The sequence below is a fragment of the Electrophorus electricus genome, chromosome 5 (assembly GCF_013358815.1).
Source record: "Electrophorus electricus isolate fEleEle1 chromosome 5, fEleEle1.pri, whole genome shotgun sequence".
Lineage (NCBI taxonomy): Eukaryota > Metazoa > Chordata > Actinopteri > Gymnotiformes > Gymnotidae > Electrophorus > Electrophorus electricus.
Genome location: NC_049539.1, coordinates 12,403,816 through 12,424,056, shown reverse-complemented (window position 1 = coordinate 12,424,056; position 20,241 = coordinate 12,403,816). Strand labels below are relative to the sequence as shown.

At 49.4% G+C, this 20,241-nt stretch overlaps 1 protein-coding gene across 2 annotated transcripts in view; it reads left to right on the top strand.

The window, feature by feature from the left end:
- The window catches only part of megf8 (multiple EGF-like-domains 8), a 31,106-nt gene that overhangs the window by 4,796 nt on the left and 6,069 nt on the right, over positions 1-20,241 (top strand). Inside the window, exons 5-40 of one of the 2 annotated variants that reach the window (XM_027001168.2) lie at positions 346-555; positions 1,432-1,612; positions 2,785-2,873; positions 2,980-3,193; positions 3,443-3,623; positions 3,761-3,906; positions 4,140-4,250; positions 4,437-4,588; positions 5,086-5,187; positions 5,436-5,583; positions 5,913-6,076; positions 6,278-6,481; positions 6,692-6,895; positions 7,054-7,296; positions 7,389-7,507; positions 7,601-7,732; positions 8,104-8,217; positions 8,832-8,915; positions 9,390-9,641; positions 10,065-10,249; positions 10,339-10,552; positions 10,837-11,077; positions 11,224-11,356; positions 11,527-11,780; positions 12,169-12,279; positions 12,573-12,691; positions 13,092-13,329; positions 13,440-13,611; positions 13,706-13,869; positions 13,957-14,092; positions 14,616-14,847; positions 15,110-15,236; positions 17,103-17,313; positions 17,672-17,886; positions 19,431-19,626; positions 20,007-20,175. In XM_027001168.2, the coding sequence (XP_026856969.2) occupies positions 346-555; positions 1,432-1,612; positions 2,785-2,873; positions 2,980-3,193; positions 3,443-3,623; positions 3,761-3,906; positions 4,140-4,250; positions 4,437-4,588; positions 5,086-5,187; positions 5,436-5,583; positions 5,913-6,076; positions 6,278-6,481; positions 6,692-6,895; positions 7,054-7,296; positions 7,389-7,507; positions 7,601-7,732; positions 8,104-8,217; positions 8,832-8,915; positions 9,390-9,641; positions 10,065-10,249; positions 10,339-10,552; positions 10,837-11,077; positions 11,224-11,356; positions 11,527-11,780; positions 12,169-12,279; positions 12,573-12,691; positions 13,092-13,329; positions 13,440-13,611; positions 13,706-13,869; positions 13,957-14,092; positions 14,616-14,847; positions 15,110-15,236; positions 17,103-17,313; positions 17,672-17,886; positions 19,431-19,626; positions 20,007-20,175 (6,167 nt within the window). Of the gene's footprint in view, positions 1-345; positions 556-1,431; positions 1,613-2,784; positions 2,874-2,979; positions 3,194-3,442; positions 3,624-3,760; positions 3,907-4,139; positions 4,251-4,436; positions 4,589-5,085; positions 5,188-5,435; positions 5,617-5,912; positions 6,077-6,277; positions 6,482-6,691; positions 6,896-7,053; positions 7,297-7,388; positions 7,508-7,600; positions 7,733-8,103; positions 8,218-8,831; positions 8,916-9,389; positions 9,642-10,064; positions 10,250-10,338; positions 10,553-10,836; positions 11,078-11,223; positions 11,357-11,526; positions 11,781-12,168; positions 12,280-12,572; positions 12,692-13,091; positions 13,330-13,439; positions 13,612-13,705; positions 13,870-13,956; positions 14,093-14,615; positions 14,848-15,109; positions 15,237-17,102; positions 17,314-17,671; positions 17,887-19,430; positions 19,627-20,006; positions 20,176-20,241 lie in introns of both variants that reach the window. The other variant, XM_035526558.1, reaches the window with a different exon arrangement.

Sequence of the window (20,241 nt, the reverse complement as noted above, 5' to 3'; positions counted from 1 at the left end):
TTAATGTTAGTCCTCATTTCCAGTTTTACTTTGGGTTCTTTTTGGCTGGTGTGGCTGATTGGCCACACTGACCAAGGTGTCATGACCTTGGTAGAGTGTCTGGGAAGGCTGATCTGTAAAGCATTTGTGAGCTGTAGTTATGACACTACTTTTTTTTCAGAGTAGTACACAATTTAATTGTTCTCTGCTTTGCGGGTAGAGATCCCCGGTGGTGTGTTAAAAAGTTTAATTTACATAACTGGGTTTTCTGGGACGGGAAATCGCGAGAAATCTGTGAAATGTCAGAAAAGGTCTCCCTCTCTCCACGCTTCTCCTTCACCTCCTCCCTCTGCTCTGCTCCTCCAGATGCTGCTCCACCTCTTCAGTGACGCCAACTACAACCTGCTTGGTTTCAACGCCACCTACACCTTCTCGCTGTGCCCTGGCGACTGCGGGGGTCACGGGCGCTGTGACTCCGCCTCTTCCCGCTGCCAGTGCCTGCAAGGCTGGGGAGGCCCAGACTGTACCACCCGCCTCTGTTCCACCCTCTGCTCCCAGCATGGCCACTGTGATATGGTGGGTATGGCCCAGAGGAGCTAGACTTTTGCAGGGAAGGGGTATCCATCATTAAACATTTTTTTTCCCCATTATTTCATCTTAATTTTTGCTATAGGTCCTGATGGTTTGAAGTGAGCAGTTTCTCCATTTTACCAATAAGACCAATCTGTTGTGTTGTTATCCATAATAAACGTTTTAATACATTATTACAAAGAATGTAAGTGTGGACATTTATATACAGCATTTAGGGTTTAAAGTTTTTGTACCCTTGCATTTAGGTTTACTGTTTATGCTTATTTTGGAGCACAAACATTCTTCCAGAACCACCCAGCCAATCATTCATTTTTGCAGATGATCCTTTGGTGTTCTTGAATTTTTGTTTATTCATGACTTTATATCCTCGCATGAGGATCTCATGATTTTCTCTCTTTCATGTCATTACACAGATTTTTCAGAATATTTGATTAAGTTATTTTAACGTCACTGGGTCACTGCAAGGGTCTCAAGCTTACTTGTAAATCAGGGGTTCATAGTTGTCCTGGGGGCCCGCTGCCCTGTTCAGCTCCCTGCTCTCAACACAGCTGATTCACAGTAGCTTATCAGCTGGTTATCCAGATGTTTGTGAGCTGGGTGTGGTGTTTTAGGACAGAGGGAGCCGAAGCAGTGCAGGACTGTGGGCCCCCAGGACTGAGCTTCAGGACCCCTGATCGTCTGTTCAACTGCTGTGAACAATATATTTGTATTTCATATCAGATGAATGTTAATTCTGAGTCACTATCAGCTCTCTGTCTCTGTCTCTGTCTCTCTCTCTGTCCCCCACCCCCGTCCCTCGCTCTGTTGCTCCTCCCTCTCTCTTGCTCTCTCTTTCAATCTCTCTCTTTCGCTCTCTCTCAGAGGGGAGAGCACTGCCTCTGCAATGCAGGCTTTGTAGGGCATACTTGTCAGCTGGGTGTCCATGACAGTGAGGGTGTGGGTCAGTGGTGGGAGTTAAGTAGGGGGGAAGAGAAGGCCTCCCCTCGCACGGCCTCCGCTGGACTCTACCTCTCCTCCACCGGGGCCTTCTACATGTTCGGAGGTGAGCTTGACCAACACCGTGGAAGTGGATCTGGATTGGACAGAAAATGACACTTGTATGATTGCACAGCTTTTAAGTTCTTCAGGGCTGTGCTGGATTTCGCAAGTATGGTCCTATCGCTGGGATTTGCAGTGGCTGGTTAGTACGGTCCCACCAGTGGAATTTGAATGCAGCTTTAGAGTGTTTAATTTTGAACGCTGAATTTAATTCTACACGTTCATCAAATGTCTGCTAATCTGTATCGCCCAAAATATAAGGCATTTTCCTAAGTGTTGCTTAAGAAGCTAAAACCTAACACGTCTAACAGTGCAGCTGCGTGTGTACAACGTGTGTTTTAGCTCCAGGGCTATGTTAGAAGCACACACACAAACATTCTTACAATATTTTACAGTCGTTATTCACAAAACAAAGGTTTTGTGATGGACTTCCATTTAAAATGGCATTATTGGCATTTTGTGTCATACAAAAGAGTAATCAGATTTGTCTGGATTAAATTTTTTTTTCCACATTTCATGCTGTCATATTTTGTTTTTGTTTTTTTTTCTTTTTGAGCATAATCTGGAAATTGGAGATAAAAGATCTAGATGTGCACAGTATAGGAAAAAGCTCCACATTTAATATCCAGTTGTGAAGGTCCACCAGTATGATAATATCAAGAGCTCAGCACACACCTGAGGATGGCTAGAATGGAGAGATTACAGTACAACTTCATCAGAGCACATCCAGAGATTGCCAGAAAGCATCCAAGTGACCCAGTTAAAATGTGGGATAAGGTTTTATGGTCATGCCAGACAAAAAAACCCCCAAAACTTGTTTTTTGACTAAAGTTCAAAATGTTATCTGTGGTGGAAACCTAACACTGCCCACTCCTCCACAAACACCGTCCCATCAGTGAGGTATGGGGGCGGCAGCACTGTGTTGTGGGAATGCTTTCCTTGGAAGGATGGATGGACAGTGTAAAATACAAGGAGATTAGATAGTGCAGCCTATCTTAACCTGTTCATAAACCAGTGAAAGGTGGGCCAATTGATAACTGTTGTAAAGTGTCCTTGGAAAATGAGTGAACATTTTGTTTTGCTTTAACATGTAAGGAAATCCATATTTAGGCTTTGAAGTTTTTGGAGATTTCTGGATCAGTCGGGTAATATTACTCAATGGGTCTTTTGTTTCAGGTTTTGACTTGAACACAGCGCTGGGTGACCTAGTGATGTACAACTTTTCAACCAATCAGTGGGAGAACTTGCTACATTCTACTGCTCCTGTAAGACCTTAATAACTTAACATTTTCCGTGAACGTTTCTTTTTCTCAGGCCCTACATTTGTTTGCATTGTTAATTTGTTACGTTTTCTCTGTCTCATCTTAAAAGGCGGCGAGACATTCTCACACAGCTGTTGAATGGCAGGGTAACATGGTCATCTATGGTGGCGAGCTTGCTAACCACTCATTGGCTAGTGATGTCTGGCTATACCGCCCACAGCAAAATGATTGGCAACAGCTTGGCCAATCAAATGCTGCAAGGGCTCCAAGGCTGGCAAATCATGCAGCTTCTATGGTGGACAACAGTCTTTACGTGTTTGGGGGTGAGTGACAACACAGATGACACTAGTGACACGTAGTTTCATAATGATAATTTATCATGTATAATTTATGTAAACCTGCATTCTGCTTGTTGTGATTGTTTTGTTTGTTACCAGCTGGGTTCAGTGTCAGGCTCATAGACAAGCAGCAGCAGGGGACTGATGTTTTGAGTCCCAGCAGGGCTTTCCTTTTGGACTACCCCACTGCCGACATAGGCTTCCCTCACTGCTACTGTGCATCTCTGTCCACAGGGCGGACAGTGGAGGACATGTTCTCATCCTCCCTGCATCGCTTCCGGCTGATGGACGGCGTGTGGGAGACGGTACAGCCTTACGGGGGGAAAGCTCCGGCAACCGCGGGTCACAGCATGGTGTTCCACGCTCCATCCCGGACCTTGCTGGTGTACGGGGGACACAGGCCTACCACTGCCAGGTACCACAGAGCCACAGGCTCACGGTTCCATAAAAACCCCCAGCACAAACTTGTCTGTAGTAGAGACAGAATGACGTTATGGGGCCTGCGTTTGGAATAGTCTGTGATCCTACAAGTGACTCCCTTCTGGCCATCAGGTTCAGCGTGCGGGTGAACTCCACTGACATGTTCCACGTGGACAAGCGTTTTTGGACGTCCCTCCGCTCCCGTTTTCCTGCCACCGGGCCTCGGGAAAGGGCCTTCCATTCTGCCACAATTATCGGCAATTACATGGTGGTGTATGGTGAGTGCCGCAGGTGCCATTACGGCGCTGTTACAGAGCGGACAACTGGCGTCTCACGAGAATCGACCTGCTGAGTGTGCATGTCTGCCTATCCACACGTGTACGTTGAGTTATCTCATGCGCATGATGGGATTTAAATGTTTAAGTGTTTGGACACGTTTAAATACATCTTTATGTAACGGAAGCATTTTAAAAGTATGAAGGCCGTGAGTAGGGTCGCCTTGCTCTTTTAGGAGGGAATGTGCATATCCATTATGTAGAGGAGAAGTGCTATGATGAAGAGATCTTCTTCTATCATCTGGGCTGCCACCAGTGGGTCTCTGCTGGAGAGGCCGCTAAATACAGTGAGTCCCTGCTGAACAGAAGTCACACAACACAAATCAGCATATTAAAAGAGTCAGCCGTAAAGCGTTTATGAACACCTGGTCTGCACGTAATTAATCGTGTGTGTGTGTGGATGGGGGTGGGGGTGGGGATCGGATGAGGTGGTGCTTGTTAATGAGGTGGTGCTTTCATCTGTCCTCCAATAGGAAGTCACCTCGTCAGAGGCCGCTACTCGCACGTCGCCGCGGTGATGGATGGCCGTGTTCTGCTTGTTGCTGGTGGTTATAGTGGCATTGCCCACGGTGACCTCGTGGCCTATAAAGTTCCGCTGTTTGTCAGCAGTGACCCTGGAGACAGAGTAATTCTGTTTAGTAATTAAAAAAAACAAAAACAATTGACAAAAACAAAAAACAAATAAAAACAAAAACAGTGCATTTTTTGTACATTTACTCCAGCCATTTCATCCTACCTGCAAATGTACCTGAACATTTCCAGCCTAGCTGTAATGATGCTGTAGTATGATAAATAGTTAATCCAGCCTGGAAGTGATGGCTGTGCTGTACTGACTCCATGAGAAGTAAAAAAAGCAATTGACATTATGGCATAAATTATCATTAGTATTGTACAACCATAACTGAACCAGCTCTCACTGCATTTAATGAAAGAATGACATGGCTATTGGTCTGTGTGTGTGTGTGTGTGTGTGTGTGTGTGTGTGTGTGTGTGTGTGTGTGTGTATATGTGTGTATATGTGTGTGTGTGTGTGTGTACGTGTGTGTATGTGTATGTGTGTGTGTATGTGTGTGTGTGTGTGTGTATGTGTGTGTGTGTGTGTATGTGTGTGTGTTTTGGCAGGATGCAGTGTGTGCTGAAGCCCCAGATGAGAGCCAGTGTCTTAGAAACCCTGAATGCAGTTGGTGTGAGGGGCGCTGTCGAGAGTACCAGTCAAGCAACCCGGTACCACTACCTCTGTCCCACTGATTCCTCTAATCAGCTGCTTGTCCACCTCTCTCTTCTTTGTGTGTGTGTGTGTGTGTGTGGGGCTCTCTACCTCTCTTCTCCTCTCTCATTGTTGCTTTGTTTCTTCCAGGTTCCTTATTTACTTTTTGTATTTTTTATGACTTATGGCAAGTGTGTGTGTGTGTGTGTGTGTGTGTGTGTGTGTGTGTGTGTGTGAGTGCGTGCGTGCGCGTGCACTCCGGCAGTGTGGCAGCACCGGCTGTCTGGGTCTGGCCCGCTTCCTGTCGGACTGCCAGTCGTGCCTGGTGTTTAGTGGGGTGCGCGGCTCCCTCCCCCGTGCCCCCGGCGACTTCGGCTGGTGCGTGCAGAACGACTCCTGTCTGCCGCTCTTAGGTACAATCAGCACAGCAGGCTGCGCCAGCACCAGTCAGTCTCTCCCACAGATCGCCACCTCCATACGCAACCACAGATCTGGGAGCAGATCAGTATTTTATCCCCTGTATACTTTTCTGAGTGGGTAAAATAGTGAATTGCTCAATGTTTTGTGGCTGTGTGATTTCTTGGTGTTCTCTGTAATAGGTAATAGCATAGCATGGGCTTCATAGCTTACTAACGCCCTTCCATTGTCGGAAGTGCATGCAATCTGCTTTGATAGCGCTTCTGAGGTGACTGTCAGTAGTGGTTAGGCCATGTGTTGAACTCTGAACTCTGACCCCTGGCAGAGCGTAGTGCGTGCCGCGTGGACCAGATCTCGGGGGCGTATGGCTGGTGGGGGGAGCGGACGCGTTTCCTCACCTCCCTCCCCCTCTGTCGCACCGAGAACTATGTCCCGGGACTGCACCTGCTCACCTACCAGCACCCCCGCAACCACTCGCAGCCCGACAAGGTACGTCAGGACTCCAGCTCCGGCCCCTTGGGCCTGACCTCTGACTTTTTGTTTTCCCATAGGCCCAGTTCCTCCGGCAGTCTATCTGGACGTCTGGACTGGGACTTTCTGTTTCTCGTCAACCTTCTACATTTACTCAGTTTCACTCTTGTCTTTGTTTCTCTGTCTGTCTGTGTGTTTATCTGTCTCTTCTCTCCATAGGTGTCCATTTTGAGAAGCACCTCCATCACACTCAACCCCTCCACCGAGATGGATGTTACTCTGCAGTTTCGCGGCTTTATCCACCCACTGTGGGGAGCCCCGCCCCCCGCAGCCCCTCCCACAGAAACTGTTGCCATGTGGGCACGAATCCAGAAGCTTCACTTCACTGCTCAGATGGCTGCAGGGCCCAACTCCATGCAGCTGGTGAGGGCAGAGTGACGCCCTTTTCAAATGCAGATATCTATACTGTGGAACTCATGCATATGTATGTCTGAGTTGGTGGAATACTCTATTCTGATTGGTCAATCAAGGCATTTAGGGGTCTATTAGCTCTGCTGTTTGATATTCAGAAATATCTTCCTTACTTAGTTAAGTGTGCCATTAATGGTGTTTTAAACGCTCCAATGGATACAGATGGACATGCTAGGACGCTGGTCAGCTCAGGAGGAGAAGGAGACCCACCTGTTGTCTCGGCCAGATGGTTCTCGCCTGTTCCAGAACCTGACACGGGGGAATCGCTACCTGGTACAGGCCGAGGGCTACCTGAACAGCTCCGCCTCTGGCCAGACCAGCGAGATGGCCCTCACATGGAACCGGACGGCCCTGCCTGGAGGAAGTGTAAGCATGCACATTCAGTCCAGGGTCTGGAGACGCCCTGGAAACTGAGATTTGTTTGTTCGGGGTTTTCTTAAAGGGTCGGGAGACAAAAAATGTCTCCTCCATCATGTCTCCTTCGCCTTGTCCCTGCTCAGTGTTTCGTACCCCCTCTGCTTCAGGAGATCTCCTTCCTGTTCCTGGAGCCGTACCGCTCGGGGTCGTGCGCGGCCTACTGCTCCTGCTCCGCCTGCCTAGCCGACCAGGCCTGCGGCTGGTGCCCCACCTCCAGCGCCTGTGTCCTTCGCTCCAACGTCAGCCACCAGCCCTGCCTGGGGCCGCAGGGCGAGGAGCGCCACCTGCTACTCAGTCCACACCACTGCACGCTGTGTGAGGAGTACAGGGACTGCACCACCTGCTCTCAGGTACCGCACACCGGGACCAGAGACTTACAAGAAGGCCCCCGTGCGTTGTAGAGTCCTGCTGTTCCCTGAGCTGCCGCTGTCGCTCCTTGCAGGACGCATACTGCGAATGGCAGATCAACTCCATTAAGAAGGGCGATTACCTGTGCAGTCGCCGCGGGAGACTGGAAGGTTCTATCCGGGACCCTGGAGGGTGTCCTAAAGTCTGTAACCAGTGAGTGCTGATCAGCTGAAGGGTTTGGCCTCCCTGCTGAACCCTGTGCACGTGGTCATTGCCCCTGTGTGTGTCTGTGTGTGTGTGTAACAGGAGGCTGACGTGTGCAGAGTGCCTGTCCAACTCCAGCCAGTGCGCGTGGTGTGAGTCTGCTCAGGCCTGCTTCTACTTCGCTGCCTACTTGACCAAGTTCCCGTACGGAGAGTGCAGGTATTGGTATGACAGGTGAGATTCTGCCTTTCTGGATACCAGAATGCTGCTGTTTCCAAAACAGCCCACCTCTAGGGTAGTCCAGGTGCGGTTTGCCGTCATCTCACTGTAGGTTGGTTCAGGTGCAAGGTCCCATCATCTCATTTGCCGTGGTGTTTTACAGGAAGTAAAAGTGTCCACATTTTGGAAAGCTCATAATGTGCATGTTGGATTGTATTTGTACAGTCTTGAACATGGAAAGATATGAAGTGGAATCATTTAGCTCCTTATGTAAGCAAAATTCTTCAGGGAAAAAGACCTCAGTGTCATTGAGCTGTAATCCATGTGTGTGTGTGTGTGTGTGTGTGTGTGTGTGTGTGTGTGTGTGTGTGTGTGTGTGTGTGTAGTGTGCACTCTGTCCCCCAGTGTAAGCAGTGTTCTGCTTTGGCAACATGCACTGAATGCCTGCAGACCTTCCAGTGTGGCTGGTGTGGGGACTACAATAACCCCACCATTGGCAGGTAGGTATTTTTCTCTCGCTCTCTCTCTCACGCACACACACACACTTCTAAAACCGACTGAAGCAACATTTTGACAGATTGCTGTGATTTTTACTTTACCCTTCTGTTTGGTGTGTCCTCTTGTTTATGTTTCGTTCACTCAGGACATCTTATGTGCTCGTGTAATGCATTCATTGGAGTTATTTATTTGACGTGAACATAAACACGCACCATGCTTTAATTTGGCGGCAGAGAGAGCTGCGTGCCAGAGCAGTCCAAGCCATTGGACACCCTGCGCTAATCTCATAAAACAGACCCTGCAGGACAGATGGAGGCGTGGGTGGAGGGAGGGCACTTTGGAGGGTACAGTAAGCCTGCTAGGAGCTGCATCTTTGCAGAAGCTCATGAGCAGGGCGCTGGCACTGCTGGCTTTAAATAGAGCTGCCCAGCAGAGGGGTTATACGTGGATCGCCACGACGGAGGCGTGCTGCAAGAGTATCCCCTGCTGAACCCACTACGATATTGGTGCCGGATGTCACGTATCTGTAATGGAGCATCATGTGTCCCACATTAACAGCCCTTCAAAATGCCCCCCCCCCCCTTCTTTGTGCCCATCCTCCACTCCCTGTTGTCAGGTGCCTGAAAGGAGACTGGGGGGGAATGATCGATCCGTCTGCCACCAACTGCACCATGGCTGTCGCGGACGTAAAGGCCACCAGGTAAAACTAGAATCCGGGAACGTTTCCACAATAACCTCAAGGCAGGAATGTTTCCCCAAGTGCAGTGGCAGAAGTTTTGCCCCCGTAGTGGCTCGTGTGTCAAAGGGTGGAGGCCACTGTTTGTAAGCGCAGTGATACTCAAGACAGGGCTTTTTGGATATTTGCTGAAATTCTGCTTAAAATGTGCTTAAAATAAAGAGCCCTAATACTTTCGAGAATGACCTGTAGGCGTGTAAATCTTCAGTAATCTGGAGAAGCATGTTTTGGAGACAGAGCTGCGACATTGTTGCTGAAGCAATCATGGATTCCAGAAATATCAAATACAACCCCCCCAACTCCTAAGGGTGGAAGAAACCGGCTGTGCTAGAGAGATTCTTCTAGAAGACTGTGACACAGCAGCTTTTGGCTGTTTGTTATTTGGGCATGAATGTTCAAAATGACACTCCATTTTAATGGTACTTCTACTCCCGGTAGCCCTGAGCCGCAGACCTTGTCTCCGCCGCGCCCGATGGAGATGGAGCTGGAGCCGGAGCCCGACCTCCTGGAGACGGAGGAGGATGGCGTAGAGGCCGTGTGGTCATACCAGTCCTGCCCGGACGTGGAGGAGTGTCGCCTGGGCCTACACACCTGTCACCCGTCGGCCACCTGCGTGAACACGCCCACCTCCTACGAGTGCCACTGCGAAAGGGGCTTCACCGGCGATGGAGAACACCACTGCAACCAGACGTGAGATGTCATACCCTCACCCTGCACCCTTGTCTTTGTTGATTAATTAACACAGCCTGTTTGCCATGTGCAAGGCTGCTTTGCAGAGCATACAAAACCTGAACATATGAGCATCACTAAGTGTAGGCACAGGCACAGAAAAACCAATACAAACTGAATCTGAAGATACTTCTCCCTGAGGGGAATCTCATTTCTGGACGTTCAGCACGCTCAGCCACAGAAATGGAGGAACGGACAGATGTGGACAATTTCTCAGACGCTAAAATGAGTCCTCTCTCTCTCTGACGCTATAACAAGCACCATCCCCCTCTCTCTCAGATACTATAAGAACCACTTTTTCTCTCAGGCACCGTTACAACCCTCTCTGACAGAATAACATATGCTTTCTAAGATTCGTCATCTCTCTTTCTCACATACTCTCAGATGTTATAATGAGTGTCGCATGGGCCGGTGCAGTGGAAGCCCTCTGTTTGAATGCGAGTGCTCGCTGGGCTGGACGTCGGACCCGGCAACACTGGAGCTGAGCGGCGTCGAGTGCGACGTGGACTGTGGCTGCAACTTCCACAGCACCTGCATCACGGCACCAGGCATCTGTGACTACTGCCAGGGTGAGTGCCTACTCTGCCTTCGCCCTGCCCCTTACGTGACCCCCCCCCTCCCGTGACCCACCCTCACACGCCTACGTCCTCTTCCTCAGATTGGACTACAGGGCCACGGTGCGAGTCGTGTCGCCCGGGCAGCTTCGGCTCGGCACTGGCGGGAGGAGAAGGCTGCGCCCCCTGCCAGTGCAACGGGCACGGCGACCCTCTGCAGGGCTACTGCCACAACCGGACAGGCCAGTGCTACTGTGCCGACAACACCCACGGGCCCCAGTGCCAGTTCTGCCTGCCTGGCTACTACGGAGACCCCAGGTGAGGTGGAACTGTGGTCACTCACCTGCTGAGCTGCGTCGTGCTGTTTTGAGGATTTGTGTGGTATTGTGCAGCGCTGAGTTATGTTGTTCTGTGTTGTGTGGTATCGAAGTGGTGTTTTTGTGTTTTGCTGTTAAGGCTTTCATTTTTCTGGCTTTGCCTTTTGGACTTGTACCAAGTTGGAAGCTGGTGTGTTCATTGCTCCTGCTGTCTTCCTAAGATCAGTTGGAAATTACTATTTTGAAGGTGCAAGTCTTGATGTCCTCCTTGCGTATCTCTCTTAGGAACAATGGCACGTGTTTCAGGCAGTGTCAGGGTCGCTCTGTCAGCCTCTCATCCTCCCCTGCCTCCACGCTACCCCTCTCATCCTCCCTGGGCTGGCACAGGGCGGCAGGGGGCCCAGGGGGGCTCTCGCACTGCCTGTGGGTCCTGTCCGTCTCCGAGGACCTGGCGCCCTGTGGGCCAGGCCAGATCTGCCCGCCTGTGTCACTGACCCTGCATCCGGACTCCTACACTTACTGCACAGTAAGCATGAGGGCGTGCCAAGTTACAGAGCAGCACGGACCACACATTGTCACAGAAAGCACAACAGACCTTTACGTTTCGAAATCACTGATGTACCGCAACTGGGAGATTGTAAATCCTTGTGTGCCGTTTGGTTTTTCATGCAGAACTCGTATGTATACGTGTTTGACGGACTGCCACATTTCCTCGATAATGGTGTGATGCACCCGGACCACAACCTGCTGGGAGCCTTTTGTGGCACAACTCGAAATCATCCAATCACAGTTGAAGCCACGTCTGGTAATTTGACTTTACCGTACAAGTCTGACCCTTGTGATTGAGATGACTCATGTTGAACAGACGAGTGTTCAGCAGCTGTTTCCTTTCGAACTCTTAATCCTTTTGGACAGTGGCCTGATTGTGAGACAGCTTGGCTGTCTTCTGACCTCTGTTGCTGTTGTGTGCTCCAGGCGTGATCTCCGTCTACTTTGAGGCCAACATGTCCTCGGATCAGCCGCAGGGTTTTAATGCCTCGTTCTGGGCGCGGAGTTGCGGTGCGGGGGGCTCAGAGCACGGCGACGCTGGCCCTTCTCGCTGCCAGGGCCGGGCTCAGTGCCAAAACGGGATCTGCCAGTGTCCCAGCGGCTACGGGGGGCCTCTTTGCGACCGGCCCATCTGCCCCGGGGAGTGTGGGGTGCAGGAGGGCAGGGGCATGTGCAACACGGTGAGAGAGAGCGAGAATGCTAACACACTGCTCAGTAGATTAAACAAACACACACAACAAACCCCTGCAGGATTTTGCTGGCATAGGAGTGAAGGAAGCTTTGGTTTTGGATTATACCAGTGATGTTTACAGTTGTTACTGGTCACTGCAGTCTTTGCTACACAGCATGGAGCTACTTTATTACCACTGAAATGACTAGAAACCAAAGACCATTTACAACTTACTCGCTTTGCTCAAAACCTTTACAAAACGTTCATAACGGACACAAGGATACATCCCTTCAGGTTTTGAATGGAGGAGACGACTGTAAATGAACAGTTACTGTATTGTAAATCAGTTTTTTTTATAGTCGGGGTCGTCTTGCTTTAACATGCGTATTGTGTTGCAGACTCTGGGAGTATGTGTGTGCACAGAGGGCTGGGCTGGGACAGACTGTTCCTCTGATTCAAATCCTAACAGCCTGGTGTGGGAAACTCTGATGGACACACAGCTCACAGTGGTGAGAGTCACTGGCCAGTGGTCTCCTAAAGAGACTGTGAAGTTCAGCACTTTCCTTCAGTTTAGTTCATATGCTGAGAGAAATACATTCTGGTATAGTGAACTGATGTAGTGAGGGGTTCTGGACTTAATATATTGAGGGGTAGTGGATGGGGTTAAAAATATTTAATTGGTGTTTTATATGATAAACAAAACTTAATAACAGCAAAGAAAATAAAATGTTGCTTTGTTTTTGTTCAAATCTACTTTTGTTATGCCATTTTCGAACCCTCTTTTTTTCTCCTCCACCCCCAGAATCCATCCCAAAGGTTCCTGCACAGGCTGGGCCACTCGCTGGTCCCTGGACCTCACGGCACGCTCTGGATGTATGGAGGCCTCTCTCTCTCTGAGGGAATTATGGGAAATGTGTACAGGTATGGGATATAACAATAAAATAGAATAATAAAGGTAACATTTTTTTGTTGTTATTATTATTTTACATTACCTCACCACCCTTCTAGTGTAGCTATAGCGTTATTTAGATTGTAATGTACTGAGTAACAATATATAACACTGTGCTCATTCTGTACTAAACATATTGTTACAGGACATTGTTATACAGTATATCTCCAATTAATGCTACATTGTAATGGTGGAAGTGTTACCCATCTTAGTATTTTGACACATTTCCGTTTTAACCACGTGGAGAGTGAGATTTTATGTGTGAGCAACAAAGTAGATGTCTTGTCTGCATGAGAGATGGGCCATGGTTTTGTTGTGCCTGCATTATGGTTGTATCCATGGTAATGATGTGTGATATAATGACTGGCTTAGGTACTTTGTGGTTGAGCATCGCTGGACTCAGATGCTTACGGGCTCAGTGGAGGAAGGCTCCATCCCCATGCCCCGCTATCACCACGCCTCTGCCGTCGTATCTGTTCAGGACCATCTCTCTGGCCCTCAGACAGCCCCTCACCACCTGATGCTTGTGGTGGGCGGGGTCACACAGAAGGGTGTGGCTAGTGATGCATGGAGCCTTAATCTTAGCAGTCTGGTGTGGATAGAGTATAAGGTAGGAAACGGTAGATGTTCTTTGAATGGCTCTGTGTCCCTTTTTTTTAATGGATTTGTTAGGAGTGCAGTTCACATTAACGTTTTGGATCTGATGGCTTTTGTTTTCAGAGCTCAGTGCTGCCCCCAGTGGCTGGCCACACTCTAACAGTGCACAGGGGCTCGTCTGTGCTACTGATCGGAGGCTACTCCCCCAGGAATGGATTCAACCACCTCTTACTGGAGTTTAATCCCAAGTCTGGCAACTGGACTGTTGCTCCACACACTGGCACTCCCCCTACAGGTAAAATCCTGACACTGCACCCAAAGACCATGCCCAAGTTTGGAACATTGCGTGGCGCAGTTGACGTGATTGTGTTCTTGTGTTTTTGCATCAGGGCTGTATGGTCACTCTGCAGTCTACCACGAGCAAACGGATGCCGTGTACGTCTTTGGCGGCTACCGTTTCCACGTAGAAGCCGTGGAATCTTCTGGAGAACTGTACAGCCTTTACTACCCCAACCTCACCTGGTCCCTACTCGTGCCCTCGCGAGGAAACAAGGTAGTCGAGCAGAGCTGGCATCTGGGACTGGGGGCAGGGTTCTAACCCTAAGCCCGGTCTAACCGGTCCTCTCTGGCCCTCCCCCAGCCTCTGTCCCGGTTCTTCCATGCGGCTGCCTTGATGAAGGACACCATGGTGATTGTGGGTGGCCGGACGGGAGCAGAGGATTACAGCAACAGCGTGTATCTCTATCAAATCAACTGCAACACCTGGATCCAGCCAGGTAACCCTTGCGTAGACGTCAATGTAGTAATTCATAGGGAGGAATTGAACCACTATTTAAAAATAAAAATGCCATGGATGTAACCAAGATAACGGATTTGCAGAAATGCAAAATAAATGGAATAAGACGTGATGAGCTTAGCATAAAAAAATTAAGTAAATGTTTAAAAAGAGACCTTCATTTAAATGCACAGGATATCATTATATGTGATTGGCAGTTAAGGCCTTATTAGATTGATTTAAACATTATTAATTTGACCGAATATTTCATAATATGCCTTGGATGAATCTAAATTACTCTGTGTTAACTAATGTGTGGATCCATTCTTACATTAATGAAACTTTTGAAGACCTCCGCCATTAAAAAGTGAACATCAGTGTCAAAAAATATATGCTTTTTTGAAGTGCCATTTATTTCTATAAATAACTTTATATTTTTATTCTTTGTCTCCCATAATCTTTGTGACCAAATATAAATTATTCTTGAGTCTGTTGTGAAATTATTTATCTCTTTTTCTCTTCAGTGTCTTCAGTCGGTGAGCCGGTGAACCACTCCATCTCCCTGGGCATGGCGGCCTGGGGTGGGCGCCTGTTCTTGTCTGGTGGCTTTAACGGGGTCACTCTGGGCCGGCTTCTGACCCTCACGCTGCCCACCGACCCCTGTGTCCTGCTCCCCACCGCGGAGGCGTGTAACAGCAGCACAGGCAGCTGTGTATGGTGTCGGGGCTCCTGTGCCTCTGCGGACACCGCAGAGAGGTGTGTGTGTGTGTGTGTGTGTGTGTGTGTGTGTGTGTGTGTGTGTGTGTGTGTGTGTGTGTGTGTGTGTGTGTGTGTGTGTGTGTGTGTGTGTGTGTGTGTGTGTGTGTGTGTAAGTAAAGGACTGCGTTTATATAATATTAGAGTGAGGGATGAGTGCAGGGGCGGGGGACCATTTATGAAGCACTATTCCTATAAATGGCTGGTGGTAGTTGGAGGTCTCACCCCATTTGCCTTTGTGGTGTGTGTGGGTGTGTCTCAGGCTGGGTTGCGCCATTGGCCCCTCCCCCTGCTCCCCCACCCCCCGCGTCCCTGAACAGTGTCGACGGCTGAAGACCTGCAGTGAGTGCCTGGCCCGCCACCCCATAACATTCTCCTCCCCCTCGCAGGTAAGACACACGGGGCTTCAGGGTTCATAAGCAACCCCAGAACACATTTATGTTGAAAGGCAGTTAGTCTTTGCTTTTGTTTGTCATTGATTACATGTCTGTGATGTGATGTAAGTGAACATACTGCATTCACTGAGTGGTTTAATCTTCAGTGCCTTTTGTTGAGATTTTTAAATGGTAGAGCAGGTAGGTAGAGCATGGTGTTAATAACACCAAGGTCATGGGATCATGGTCACAGGTCACGAGTACGTGCACCATCATGAGAAACATGCAGGTCACACTGAATAAGAATAACACTCTGCTAAATGGTGAAACTGAAAGACCTTTTCAAGATCTCCACATTTTGTTGTGTCATCTTTAAATGGGATCAACTTAGGTTTTTCTGATCAATCTACACTACTCCACAAAGACAAAGCAAAAATTGTTTATAAATGTATTAAAAATAAAAGACTGAAATATTGCATTTACGTAAATATTCAAACTGTTCCTAATCAGTGGTCCTTGAAATGCTTCTATTTCTTCATTGGAATCCACCTGTGTCTAACTGATTTGATCATTAAGAAAGGCACACGATTGTCAAAGGTTTCATAATCAGTGATGTCAGAGTGAAAACCAAGCCATAGACCTGCTAGAGAGGACTGTGTCAAGCCAGAGTTTCTGTAGCATTGAAAGCATCCAAGAGCATGGCTGTCTCCAACATTCTCAAATAGAAGTTTTGGACCATCAGCAGTTTGCCTAGCTCTAACTGGCCAGCCTAACTGAGTAATCCAGGCTGAAGGACTTTGTTCAGACAGGTAACCAAGAGCCTAATGACCACTATGAATGAGATCCAGAGTTCCTTTATGCAGATGGGCGAACCTTACGGAAGATCAACCATCAGTGCACCATTCTACCAATCAGGCATTTTTTGCAGAGTGGATAGACAGAAGCCATTCCTCACTAAAAGGCACTTTAGTGCCTACTTGGCCTTGCATCTGAACAACTCGCAGATCATGAGAAGCGAGGTCCCCTGGTTTAATTGAATACTGACGCATTTGGCCTCAGTTTCCAGCGGTCTGTATGGAGGAATACATGCACTGAGCACCACCACATCAACAATGAAATCCCTACGTCAAACACGGCAGTGGCAGCATCACGCTGTGGGGATATTTTTCTGTGACTGGTGCTGGGAGAGTAGTCAGGATGGAGGGAAAGATGGATGCAGAAATGATGTCATCTTACTAGTCAGGATATTTTCCAGATTGCCCGAAATCTCAGACTTGGCCTGAAGTTTCACACTTGAGCAACTCCACGAGAAAACTGCAGGAGTGGCTTCAGGAAAACTGAAAGTCCTGGAGTGGCCCAGGTTGGATCTGGAGTCTGGAACTGACCCCAACAGAGCCTCTCTGGAGAGAGCTGAGAAAGGCAGTGCACTGGCATCCAACCTGGCAGAGCTCGAACGATTCTGCCTTGAAGAATGAGAGAAGCGTCCAATGGAAAGGCGTCCAGGCTTGTAGGGCCATTCCCAAGAAGACATGAGGCTGGCATTGCTGAAGGTGCTTTAACCAAGGACCACTTGAAGGGTCTGAATGGAATGGAATATAATTGTTTTTTTATTTTTAATATATTTCCAAAAGCTTCGAAAACCTGTTTTTTTCTTTGTAATTGTGGAGTACTGTGTGTAGACTGATGTGAAAAAAAGAGATGAATCCATTTTAAGACGAGTCTGAAACATTCCAGAATGCAATGTATAATAAACTTTAAATATGAAATCATATGTATTACTCCAAAACTACCCCACCCCTAAAAACATCAGCAGGTCTGCCTCAGTGTTTCCTTTTTCCTTCTGTCGCTCTCTATGTCTCCCTCTCTGTCTCTCGCGCACAGCCTGCGCTGCAGTGCAAGTGGTGTACCAACTGTCCCGAGGGAGCGTGCATCAGTAGCTCCGTGAGTTGCACCTCAGAGCACGACTGCAGGATTAACCAGCGGGAGATTTTCCTCTCCAGTAACTGCACCGAAACCAGCTGTGAGGCCTCGGACTGCCCCAAGTGTACGGCCTCGGGGAAGTGCATGTGGACGCGGCAGTTTAAACGCACCGGTGAGTGTTACTGCGCCTGGGTGACGCTCTACCACACACAGCCCTTACAGCAGACGTCCTCTAGTGCATCCCAGCTTGGATTCCTAGCCTCCGATGTGTGGCCCTATCACAGTTTTATGCAAAGTCTAAACCTTTGACATGGAAACTGGAAATGTGTTATTTTGCATCTTAACTGGAACTGTTTTTGCAGATGATGGTTAAGTGTTTAGTTGAATTCATTAAAATACATAACAGGCCATGAAATAACGGAAGGGGGAGTGCCACAGGCTTCTGCTCTATGGGCACAATACAGCTCTTCAATTAAAAAAAAAAGAAAAATATTGAATTCCTTTTGTTTCCTCTATGTCTTTCCTCCCAGGAGAGACCAGGCGCATTCTTAGCGTGAACCCGACGTATGACTGGACGTGTTTTAGCTACGCCCTCCTGAACGTGTCACCCATGCAGGTGGAGTCTTCTCCGCCCATGCCCTGCCCCGAGCCCTGCCACCAAATCCCGACCTGCAGCCAGTGCCTGGAGTCGCGTGGCTCTGATGGCGGCTGGCAGAAGTGTGTGTGGAGCCTGGCACTGCAGCAGGTGAGTGTGTGTGTGTGGGGAGCCTGGCACTGCAGCAGGTGAGTGTGTGTGTGTGGGGAGCCTGGCACTGCAGCAGGTGAGTGTGTGTGTGTGGGGAGCCTGGCACTGCAGCAGGTGAGTGTGTGTGTGTGGTGCCTAGCACTGCAGGAGGTGTGTGTGTGTGTGGTGCCTAGCACTGCAGGAGGTGTGTGTGTGTGTGGTGCCTGGCACTGCAGGAGGTGTGTGTGTGTGTGGTGCCTGGCACTGCAGGAGGTGTGTGTGTGTGTGGTGCCTGGCACTGCAGGAGGTGTGTGTGTGGAGCCTGGCACTGCAGGAGGTGTGTCTGTGTGTGTGTGTGTGGAGCCTGGCACTGCAGGAGGTGTGTGTGTGTGGAGCCTGGCACTGCAGGAGGTGTGTGTGTGTGTGTGTGTGTGTGTGGGGCCTGGCACTGCTGGAGGTGTGTGTGTGTGTGTGTGTGTGTGTGTGTGTGGGGCCTGGCACTGCTGGAGGTGTGTGTGTGTGTGTGTGTGTGGAGCCTGGCACTGCAGGAGGTGTGTGTGTGTGGAGCCTGGCACTGCAGGAGGTGTGTGTGTGTGTGTGTGTGTGTGTGTGTGTGTGGGGAGCCTGGCACTGCAGGAGGTGTGTGTGTGTGTGTGGAGCCTGACACTGCAGCAGGTGTGTGTGGGTGTGGAACTTGGCACTGCAGCAGGAGACTGTGTGTTTGTGGAGCCTGGTACTGCAGTAGGCGAGTGGGTGTGGGTGTGGTGCCTGGCAATGCAGGAGGTGTGTGTGTGTGTGTGTGTGTGTGTGTGTGTGTGTGTGTGTGTGTGTGTGTGTGTGTGGAGCCTGGCACTGCAGGAGGGGTGTGTGTGTGTGTGTGGAGCCTGACACTGCAGCAGGTGTGTGTGGGTGTGGAACTTGGCACTGCAGCAGGAGACTGTGTGTTTGTGGAGCCTGGTACTGCAGTAGGCGAGTGGGTGTGGGTGTGGTGCCTGGCAATGCAGCAGGTGTGTGTGTGTGGGGGGGGGGGGGTGGAGCCTGGCTCTGCAGCAGGCGTGTGTGTGTGCGCGTGTGTGTACTCTGTAGAATCCATACTCCTTAAATATGCTTTTTGTTTTTCTTAGTTCGATTTGACTTTTGATATGTTACATTTTGAAAACTTTAGGGCTCTAATTATATACTGGAATGGATTGGTTTGGTGCAAAATACTAAAATTCCTGTCATGTCCTTGTGCGAAAGTGTGATCTTAGAGAATAGTGCAGCTGAACTGTAAACAGTTGAGAAACCTGAAATGCCTCGTGTGAAACAGCTTACAAGATGTTCAGAAAAGACTGCAGGGATGGTCTGCTGTACACTTTTAGAGCTCAGTTCTGGTTTGAGGTTTTGTTGGTTTTCCATATGTAATTTTTTAAATTTCTGCTTCTCTTTGCAATTTCAATATGCTGCATTCATCTCCCTCTGTTTTCTCTCCCCCTCTCTCTCTCTCCTCCCCCTTCTCTGTCTCTCTCTTTCTACCCCTACACTCTCTCTCTCCCCCTCTCTCTCTCTCTCTCTCTCTCCCTCAGTGTATGAGTCCATCCTTTGTCCCTCTGCGCTGCGAGGCCGGGCAATGTGGCCGTCTGCTCTCCGGGGGCGACTCCTGCTCCCCTCACTGCTCCCAGCTCACCCAGTGCTCCCAGTGCATCGCCAGGCCTCAGTGTGGCTGGTGCGCTACCCGTGGGGGCAATGGAGCGGGCCGGTGCCTGCAGGGAGGGCTGAACGGTACGTATGCCCCTGTTACCTGCACCGCTCCTCCCTGAGCTGGTTCTTGCCAGGAAAGTGACAAAGGGGTTGATTGGTGTGGGTCTGTTGTTTTTGTTTTTTTGTGCAGGAAAATGGATCTACTGAGGGAAATCTTGTAAAATGTTTTTTTTTTTTTTGGCTTATGCTTGTGATTAGTAACACTGCATGAGCAAAGTGGAAACTTGGGGTGAACTTAATTTGCCAGAACACAAAAAAAGCTATCCTACGGCATGAGGACAAAGTAAAAAAAATAAATGAACAAAACCCAAATTCTGAACAGCTTTGCAGGGCGGAGGTGCTGCTTGGCGTGTCTGTGCTTTGCCGCGTCGCCAGTGAGGTGCACGGTCCCTGTGTTTCAGGTGGGAGCGAGTCTGTGTGCTCGCAGCGCAACAGCAGCTGGTCCTTCCTTCACTGCCCAGCGGAGGACGAGTGTGCCAACGGACACCACCGCTGCAACGTCACCCAGGACTGCCACGACCTGCCCGACGGCTACCACTGCAGCTGCAGGCAGGGCTACATGCTGAGCAGGTGAGCTGCTGCTGCTACCCCTGCCCTGCACAGTGCTGCCATCAGGTGCCACTGTAGCCCTTAGTT